At 45.5% G+C, this 10,354-nt stretch overlaps 1 protein-coding gene across 1 annotated transcript in view; it reads right to left on the reverse strand.

The window, feature by feature from the left end:
- Positions 1–2,918: 2,918 nt before the first annotated feature.
- LOC135506614 (UDP-glucose 6-dehydrogenase-like) overlaps positions 2,919–10,354 on the reverse strand; it is an 18,569-nt gene continuing 11,133 nt past the window's right edge. Inside the window, exon 5 of the mRNA XM_064925940.1 lies at positions 2,919–3,042. Coding sequence (XP_064782012.1) covers positions 2,919–3,042 — 124 coding nt within the window. The remainder of the gene's footprint in view (positions 3,043–10,354) is intronic.

Below are 10,354 nucleotides of genomic sequence, written 5' to 3' on the forward strand. Positions count from 1 at the left end.
AGAATTCACCAAAGAGAGCAACCCCCGCCCCCGCCTCTTTATAAACGTCATCCCCGACAGGTCAAATGTTGACTTGACATGATACGTGGTTTTGGGGGAATAAACAAAATAAATATTTTGAACAACTTGTTCCAGAGGTTCGATATGGATTTCAATGAAATATTTCGGAGGGTTTGCGGTGGATTTTGTTATGCGTAAATGAGAATGACAGACCAGATCTCGTTCAGGCATAAACGACAGCCTGTTCAACTGGTATAGTACCGTGGAGATGGCAGAAATACAGGCGGATCTTTATCAAAGTACAGTATGCATATTTTGGTATTATTTCATATAATAACATCTGCATAAGTCTAACTACCATAATAACACCATATTACCGTAGGGCCCTATTCGATAGCAGGCTACATCTGAACAATATGAAGTCCAAACAAAAACCAAGTGCCCATATTAACCGATGCGCAGTCTAATGGCCATTGTCACTGTCAAAGTGCCTGTCGGATTCCCAGAGCATCTCATTCCCCCCTACTACTATGTATAAATGGATAAGGCGAGCCTCTGTCCTGCAGCTTGGAAGGACATGTACACTGGTCAGAAATATCAACGCAGCATGTAAAGTGTTGGTACCATGTTTCACGAACTGAAATAAAATATCCCTGACATTTTAAGGAATATTTCTGTCTGTAATAAAGCCCTTTTGTGGGGAAAAACACTCATTCTGATTGGTGCAGCCTGGCTGCCAAGTGGGTGGGCCTGGCTGCCAAGTGGGTGGGCCTGGCTGCCAAGTGGGTGGGTCTATGCCCTCCAAGAACCACCCATGGCTACGCCCCTGCCGAGTCGTGTGAAATCCAAACATTAGGGCCTTATTTATTTCAATTGACTGATTTCCTTATATATGAACTGTAACTCAGTCAAATCTCTGAAATTGTTCCATGTTGCGTTTTACATTTTGCTCACTATACATCAGAGACTAGGCAGCGTCCCAAATGGCAGCCTATTCCCTATTTAGTGCACTACTTTTGACCAGGGCCCATAGGGAATAGGGTGCCATTTTGTATTCCCTATAGAGTGCACTACTTTTGACCATGGCCCATAGGGAATTGGGTGCCATTTGGTATTCCCTATAGAGTGCACTACTTTTGACCAGGGCCCATAGGGAATAGGTTGCCATTTGGTATTCCCTATAGAGTGCACTAGTTTTGACCAGGGCCCATAGGGAATAGGGTGCCATTTGGTATTCCCTATAGAGTGCACTACTTTTGACCAGGGCCCATAGGGAATAGGGTGCCATTTGGTATTCCCTATAGAGTGCACTACTTTTGACCAGGACCCATAGGGAATAGGGTGGCATTTGGTATTCCCTATAGAGTGCACTACTTTTGACCAGGGCCCATAGGGAATAGGGTGCCATTTGGTATCTCCAATAGAGTGCACTACTTTTGACCAGGGCCCATAGGGAATAGGGTGCCATTTGGTATTCCTATAGAGTGCACTACTTTTGACCAGGGCCCATAGGGAATAGGGTGCCATTTGGTATTCCCTATAGAGTGCACTAGTTTTGACCAGGGCCCATAGGGAATAGGGTGCCATTTGGTATTCCCTATAGAGTGCACTACTTTTGACCAGGGCCCATAGGGAATAGTGTGCCATTTGGTATTCCCTATAGAGTGCACTACTTTTGACCAGGGCCCATAGGGAATAGTGTGCCATTTGGTATTCCCTAGAGAGTGCACTACTTTTGACCAGGGCCCATAGGAAATAGGGTGCCATTTTGGGACACAATCCAGAACAAACACCACGCAGTCATGGACAGGCAGGGCGCTAATGTGGGCCTACATCACAGGAGGTTGGTGGCACCTTAATTGGGGAGGACGGACTTGTATTAATGACTGGAGAGGAATCAGGGGAATGGTATCAAACACATGAGCTGTGTTCAAATACCCATATCAACATACTGTACACTACATACTGAATGAGTATATACTACATACTGTTACATAATATTAGTTCATTTTAGTAAACAAACGGTATCCTTTCAGTTGAGCGTACTCGCTCTTCGCCTGTCTCCCGGAAGTTGATGCTGTTGCTATGCAACCTCTTGCTAGCTTAACAAATTACTAGCTAGACATCATACCAATTCGGGTGTGTTCGTAAATTCACTCTGGCTATCTACTCAGATTTCAGAGCGCTCTCGTCGGAGTGTGTCAGAGAGCAGAATAACTGATGAATTTACGAACGCTCAACACCCGTTGAATACGGCCGGTGTCAGTAAACGTTGGCAAAAAAGCGTCATTAAATTGTTGCCAGCAGCAGAGTTCCAGTCAGCAACACTCTGGATAACGTGAAAACAGCCTAACCAGCTCTGCTAGGGAGAATAAAATGGTCACAGTGAGGTGTTCTCTCATTCATATCTGGAAGTAACTAGCAAGCTAGCTAACTTAGCATTGGGTGCTTGACTGCCGTTGTGAGGTCGGAACGCTCGGATCAACCCTGCTCCTCGGCCAGAGCGTCCAGTGTGCACTCTGAACGCTCCGAGAGCCAAACACTCTGAATTTACAAACAACAATCTAGCAACGCTCTGAATTTATAAACAAACGCTGGCACTCCAGAGTGAATTTACAAACGCACAGAGCTCACGCTGGCACTCCAGAGTGAATTTACAAATGCACAGAGCTCACGCTGGCACTCCAGAGTGAATTTACAAACGCACAGAGCTCACGCTGGCACTCCAGAGTGAATTTACAAACGCACAGAGCTCACGCTGGCACCCAGAGTGAATTTACAAACGCACAGAGCTCACGCTGGCACTCCAGAGTGAATTTACAAACGCACAGAGCTCACGCTGGCACTCCAGAGTGAATTTACAAATGCACAGAGCTCACGCTGGCAGTCCAGAGTGAATTTACAAACGCACCCTAAAGCTAACTGGCGAAGCGGCTATGGTTTCCATGGTTTCCACGGTTTCCATGGTTTCCAGGTGTTTGATGCCGTTCCATCTGCTCCGTTCCGGACATTATGATGAGCCATCCTCCCCTCTGCAGCCTCCTGTGGCCAACATACAGGGTGAATTCTCAAGAAGTGGGACCCCGTTTTGTGTTTCTGTCTGCTGTAACCTCTTCAGACATCTATCCAACACATTAGCCCAACGCATGACACATTTCTGAAAATCCTCCTCTCATCACAAAATAAAAAAATAATGTTGATATCGTATTCATGAGATGGATGGCTGACCAGCTGACTGGGGGTTAACTGCCTTGTTCAGGGGCAGAGCAACAGATTTTTACCTGGTCATTTGATTTGATCGAGCAACCTTCTGGTTCCTGGCCCAATGCTATAACCACTATGCTACCTGCCAACAATGTAAAAATCTTGTCGTTCTGCCTCCGAACAAGGCAGTGAACCCACTGATCCTAGGCCGTCATTGTAAATAAGAATTTGGTCTTAACTGAATTGCCTGGTTAAATAAAGGTAAAAAAAATAATAAAAAACACCTCCTCCGTGTTGTCCCACTATAGCTCCTCCCACTATAGCTCCTCCCACTATAGATCCTCCCACTATAGATACTCCCACTATAGATCCTCCCACTATAGATCCTCCCACTATAGATCCTCCCACTATAGATCCTCCGTGTTGTCCCACTATAGCCCCTCCCACTATAGATCCTCCCACTATAGATCCTCCCACTATAGCTCCTCCCACTATAGATCCTCCCACTATAGATCCTCCCACGATAGATCCTCCCACTATAGATCCTCTGTGTTGTCCCACTATAGCTCCTCCCACTATAGATCCTCCCACTATAGCTCCTCCATGTAGTCCCACTATAGCTCCTCCCACAATAGCTCCTCCCACTATAGCTCCTCCATGTAGTCCCACTATAGCTCCTCCCACTATAGCTCCTCCGTCTTGTCCCACTATAGCTCCTCCCACTATAGCTCCTCCATTTTGTCCCACTATAGCTCCTTCCACTATAGCTCCTCCGTCTTGTCCCACTATAGCTCCTCCCACTATAGCTCCTCCGTCTTGTCCCACTATAGCTCCTTCCACTATAGCTCCTCCATTTTGTCCCACTATAGCTCCTTCCACTATAGCTCCTCCGTCTTGTCCCACTATAGCTCCTTCCACTATATTTTATAACCTTAACATCAAAACACAAACAAAGAGTTGATCTTCTGTCACTGATCAAATCATGGGGTGAGCTTCCTGTTTGAAGCTCTGCCACCCTCTATGACGTCACACCCTGATCTGTTTCACCTGTCTTGTGATTGTCTCCACCCCCTCCAGGTGTCGCTTGTTATCCCCTGTGTTTCCTGTCTCTCTGTGCCAGTTGGTCTTGTATGTTTTTCAAGTCAACCCGTATGTTTTCCCGTACTCCTGCTTCTATTCTCTTTTATAGTCCTCCCTGTTTTTGACCCTTGCCTGTTTTCTGGACTCCGTACCTGCCTGACCATTCTGCCTGTGTCTGGGTCTGCATCCCGTGTCTGGGTCTGTGTCTGGGTCTGTGTCTGGGTCTGGGTCTGTGTCTGGGTCTGTGTCTGTGTCTGTGTCTGTGTCTGGGTCTGTGTCTGGGTCTGGGTCTGGGTCTGTGTCTGGGTCTGTGTCTGGGTCTGTGTCTGGGTCTGGGTCTGGGTCTGTGTCTGTGTCTGTGTCTGGGTCTGGGTCTGTGTCTGGGTCTGTGTCTGGGTCTGTGTCTGGGTCTGGGTCTGGGTCTGTGTCTGGGTCTGGGTCTGTGTCTGGGTCTGGGTCTGTGTCTGGGTCTGGGTCTGCATCCCGTGTCTGTGTCTGTGTCTGTGTCTGGGTCTGGGTCTGTGTCTGGGTCTGGGTCTGGGTCTGTGTCTGGGTCTGGGTCTGTGTCTGGGTCTGGGTCTGTGTCTGGGTCTGGGTCTGTGTCTGGGTCTGGGTCTGGGTCTGTGTCTGGGTCTGGGTCTGGGTCTGGGTCTGTGTCTGGGTCTGTGTCTGTGTCTGGTCTGTGTCTGGGTCTGGGTCTGTGTCTGGGTCTGTGTCTGGGTCTGGGTCTGCATCCCGTGTCTGTGTCTGTGTCTGTGTCTGTGTCTGGGTCTGTGTCTGGGTCTGTGTCTGGGTCTGTGTCTGTGTCTGGGTCTGGTCTGTGTCTGGGTCTGGGTCTGGGTCTGGGTCTGGTCTGGGTCTGTGTCTGTGTCTGTGTCTGTGTCTGTGTCTGTGTCTGGGTCTGTGTCTGGGTCTGTGTCTGTCTGGGTCTGTGTCTGGGTCTGTGTCTGTCTGGGTCTGTGTCTGTGTCTGGGTCTGTGTCTGTGTCTGTCTGGGTCTGTGTCTGGGTCTGTGTCTGTCTGGGTCTGTGTCTGTGTCTGGGTCTGGTCTGTGTCTGTGTCTGTGTCTGGGTCTGTGTCTGGGTCTGGGTCTGGGTCTGTGTCTGGGTCTGGGTCTGTGTCTGTCTGGGTCTGTGTCTGGGTCTGTGTCTGGGTCTGTGTCTGTGTCTGGTCTGGGTCTGTGTCTGGGTCTGTGTCTGGGTCTGTGTCTGTGTCTGTCTGGGTCTGTGTCTGGGTCTGTGTCTGTCTGGGTCTGTGTCTGTGTCTGTGTCTGTGTCTGTGTCTGGGTCTGTGTCTGTGTCTGTGTCTGGTCTGGGTCTGTGTCTGTGTCTGTGTCTGGGTCTGGGTCTGTGTCTGGGTCTGGGTCTGTGTCTGGGTCTGGGTCTGGGTCTGTGTCTGGGTCTGGGTCTGGGTCTGTGTCTGGGTCTGTGTCTGGGTCTGTGTCTGTGTCTGTGTCTGGGTCTGTGTCTGTGTCTGGGTCTGGGTCTGTGTCTGGGTCTGTGTCTGTGTCTGGGTCTGTGTCTGGGTCTGGGTCTGGGTCTGTGTCTGGGTCTGTGTCTGGGTCTGGGTCTGGGTCTGTGTCTGTGTCTGGGTCTCGCCTTGTATGATGTCACACCAATCAAGTAATGTGATTTTGATCATGTGGTTTCACTGTAAGGGCTCCAGTATCTTAGATTTTCTCTCGTCAAACCAATAAATAACCACCTCAGGATGAAGAGGGCCCAGTTTATAAGATGTTCCAGTTTATATGATGTCCCAGTTTATATGATGGCCCAGTTTATATGATGTCCCAGTTTAGATGATGTCCCAGTTTAGATGATGTCCCAGTTTATATGATGTCCCAGTTTATATGATGTCCCAGTTTGATGTCCCAGTTTAGATGATGTCCCAGTTTAGATGATGTCCCAGTTTATATGATGTCCCAGTTTTATGATGTCCCAGTTTATATGATGTCCTGGGTTTAGATGAGTTTATATGATGTCCCAGTTTAAATGATGTCCCAGTTTATATGATGTCCCAGTTTATATGATGTCCTAGTTTAGATGATGTTTATATGATGTCCCAGTTTATATGATGTCCCAGTTTATATGATGTCCCAGTTTATATGATGTCCCAGTTTATATGATGTCCCAGTTTATATGATGTCCCAGTTTATATGATGTCCCAGTTTATATGACGTCCCAGTTTATATGATGTCCCAGTTTATATGATGTCCCAGTTTATATGATGTCCCAGTTTATATGATGTCCCAGTTTATATGATGTCCCGGTTTATATGATGTCCCAGTTTATGATGTCCCAGTTTATATGATGTCCCAGTTTATATGATGTCCCAGTTTAGATGATGTCCAGTTTAGATGATGTCCCGGTTTTATTGATGATGTCCCAGTTTATATGATGTCCAGTTTAGATGATGTCCCAGTTTATATGATGTCCCAGTTTATATGATGTCCCCAGTTTATATGATGTCCCAGTTTAGATGATGTCCCAGTTTATATGATGTCCCAGTTTATATGATGTCCCAGTTTATATGATGTCCCAGTTTAGATGATGTCCCAGTTTATATGATGTCCCAGTTTATATGATGTCCCAGTTTATATGATGTCCCAGTTTAGATGAGTTTGATGATGTCCCAGTTTATATGATGTCCCAGTTTATATGATGTCCCAGTTTATATGATGTCCCAGTTTATATGATGTCCCAGTTTATATGATGTCCCAGTTTATATGATGTCCCAGTTTATATGATGTCCCAGTTTATAAAGATGTCCCAGTTTATATGATGTCCCAGTTTATATGATGTCCCAGTATGATGTCCCAGTTTATATGATGTCCCAGTTTATATGATGTATATGATGTCCCAGTTTATATGATGTCCCAGTTTATATGATGTCCCAGTTTATATGATGTCCCAGTTTATATGATGTCTTATTGAGTTTATATGATGTCCCAGTTTATATGATGTCCCAGTTTATATGATGGCCCAGTTTATATGATGTCCCAGTTTATATGATGATGTCCCGTTTATATGAGTTTATATGATGTCCCAGTTTATATGATGGCCCAGTTTATATGATGTCCCAGTTTATATGATGTCCCAGTTTAGATGATGTCCCAGTTTATATGATGTCCCAGTTTAGATGATGTCCCAGTTGATGTCCCAGTTTATATGATGGCCCAGTTTATATGATGTCCCAGTTTATATGATGGCCCAGTTTATATGATGTCCCAGTTTATATGATGTCCCAGTTTATATGACGTCCCAGTTTATAAGATGGCCCAGTTTATATGATGTCCCAGTTTATATGATGTCCCAGTTTATATGATGTCCCAGTTTATATGATGTCCCAGTTTATATGATGTCCCAGTTTATATGATCCCAGTTTATATGATGTCCCAGTTTTATATGATGTCCCAGTTTATATGATGTCCCAGTTTAGATGATGTCCCAGTTTTATGATGATGATGTCCCAGTTTATATGATGTCCCAGTTTATATGATGTCCCAGTTTATATGATGTCCCAGTTTATATGATGTCCCAGTTTATATGATGTCCCAGTTTATATGATGTCCCAGTTTATATGATGTCCCAGTTTATATGATGTCCCAGTTTATATGATGTCCCAGTTTATATGATGTCCCAGTTTATATGATGTCCCAGTTTATATGATGTCCCAGTTTATATGATGTCCCAGTTTATGATGATGTCCCAGTTTATATGATGTCCCAGTTTATATGATGTCCCAGTTTATATGATGTCCCAGTTTATATGATGTCCCAGTTTAGTTATATGATGTCCCAGTTTATATGATGTCCCAGTTTATATGATGTCCCAGTTTATATGATGTCCCAGTTTATATGATGTCCCAGTTTATATGATGTCCCAGTTTATATGATGGCCCAGTTTAGATGATGTCCCAGTTTATATGATGTCCCAGTTATATGATGTCCCAGTTTATATGATCCCAGTTTATATGATGTCCCAGTTTATATGATGTCCCAGTTTAGATGATCCCAGTTTAAATGATCCCAGTTTATATTGATGTCCCAGTTTATATGATGTCCCAGTTTATATGATGTCCCAGTTTATATGATGTCCCAGTTTAGATGATGTCCCAGTTTATATGATGTCCCAGTTTATATGATGTCCCAGTTTTTATAGTTTGATGTCCCAGTTTATATGATGTCCCAGTTTATATGATGTCCCAGTTTATATGATGTCCCAGTTTAAATGATGTCCCAGTTTATATGATGGCCCAGTTTATTATATGATGCCCAGTTTATATGATGTCCCAGTTTATATGATGTCCCAGTTTATATGATGTCCCAGTTTATATGATGTCAGTTTATATGATGTCCTGATTTATATGATGTCCCAGTTTATATGATGTCCCAGTTTATAGTTTATATGATGGCCCAGATGATGTCCTAGTTTAATAAGATGGTCCCAGTTTCCAGAATTCTGGTTATTATAAGATGATTTATTTGTCCTTTCTTGTGTCCCCGGTTTATATGATGTCCCAGTTTATATCATATGATGTCCCAGTTTATATGATGGATGTTTATATGATGTCCCAGTTTATATGATTGTCCCAGTTGATGTCCCAGTTTATATGATGTCCCAGTTTGATGTCCAGTTTATATGATGTCCCAGTTTATATGATGTCCCAGTTTAGATGATTTAGATGATGGCCCAGTTTAAGATGATGTCCCAGTTTATATGATGTCCCAGTTTAGATGATGTCCCCAGTTTAGTCCCAGTTTATATATGATGTCCCATAAGATGTTTATATAAGATGATGTCCCAGTTTATATGATGTTAAGATGTCCCAGTTATATGATGTGATGGTTTATATGATGTCCCAGTTTAAATGATGTCCCAGTTTATATGATGTCCCCAGTTTAAATTTAGATGTCCCATGATGTCCCAGTTGTGTGTATGATGTCCCATGTCCCGTCACCCTCGTGACAGGCTGTGTCTTTTAACGGGACTGTGTCCCAGGGGTAAAGAAATCTATTTGCCTTTCTTGTGTCTTTCACATCTGTAGGCCAAGGATCAGCATCAGACACCTCTTCCTCCTTCTTCTGTGGTGGCGTTTGGCAACAGGCTGTGTCTTTCAGACCTAAAGCATCGTACTTCCCCGATTTCCCCAGAAGTGTTAATCCTGGCTCTCAGTCTCATACGTGCTCCCTTTCTCTCCTTGTGTTTCCCTCCTCCCAGCCTTGTGATGGTTCACCACCCTTTCAATGTACTATTGAGCCTTGTGCGTCTCAGCCTTGTGCGTCTCAGCCTTGTGCGTTGTGTTCCCGGTCTCAGCCTTGTGTCAGTCCCAGTCAGTCTCAGCCTTTGTGTTTCCCGGTCTCAGCCTTTGTGTTTCTCAGCCTTGTGTGTCCCAGTCTCAGCCTTGTGTCCCGAGTCTCAGCCTTGTGTTTTCCCGGTCTCAGCCTTGTGTGTCCCAGTCTCAGCCTTGTGTCCAGTCTCAGCTATCTTGTTTGTGTCCCAGTCTCAGCCTTGTATGTCCCAGTCTCTTATGTCCCCTCAGCCTTGTGTGTTCCAGTCTCAGCCTTGTGTGTCCCAGTCTCAGCCTTGTGTGTTCCAGTCTCCCTTGTGGGTCTCAGCCTTGTGTGTCCCGGTCTCAGCCTTGTGTGTTCCAGTCTCAGCCTTGTGTGTTCAGTCTCAGCCTTGTGTTCCAGTCTCTGCCTTGTGTTTCCCGGTCTCAGCCTTGTGTTCCAGTCTCAGCCTTGTATGGTCTCAGCCTTGTGTTTCCCGGTCTCAGCCTTGTGTCCAGTTCCCCGGTCTCAGTTCCGGTCCAGCCTTGTGTGTTCCAGTCTCAGCATCGTGTGTCCCAGTCTCAGCCTTGTGTGTCCCGGTCTCAGCCTTGTGTGTTCCAGTCTCAGCCTTGTGTTCCAGTCTCAGCCTGTGTTCCAGTCTCAGCCTGTCTCAGCCTTGTGTTTCCCGGTCTCAGCCTTGTGTTTCCTGTCTCAGCCTTGTGCTTCCCGGTCTCAGCCTTGAAGCTTCCTGGTCTCAGCCTTGTGTTTCGGTCTCAGCCTTGTGACTACACTTTCTTCTCTT

Source organism: Oncorhynchus masou, chromosome 20 (genome assembly GCF_036934945.1).
Source record: "Oncorhynchus masou masou isolate Uvic2021 chromosome 20, UVic_Omas_1.1, whole genome shotgun sequence".
Classification (NCBI taxonomy): Eukaryota; Metazoa; Chordata; class Actinopteri; order Salmoniformes; family Salmonidae; genus Oncorhynchus; species Oncorhynchus masou.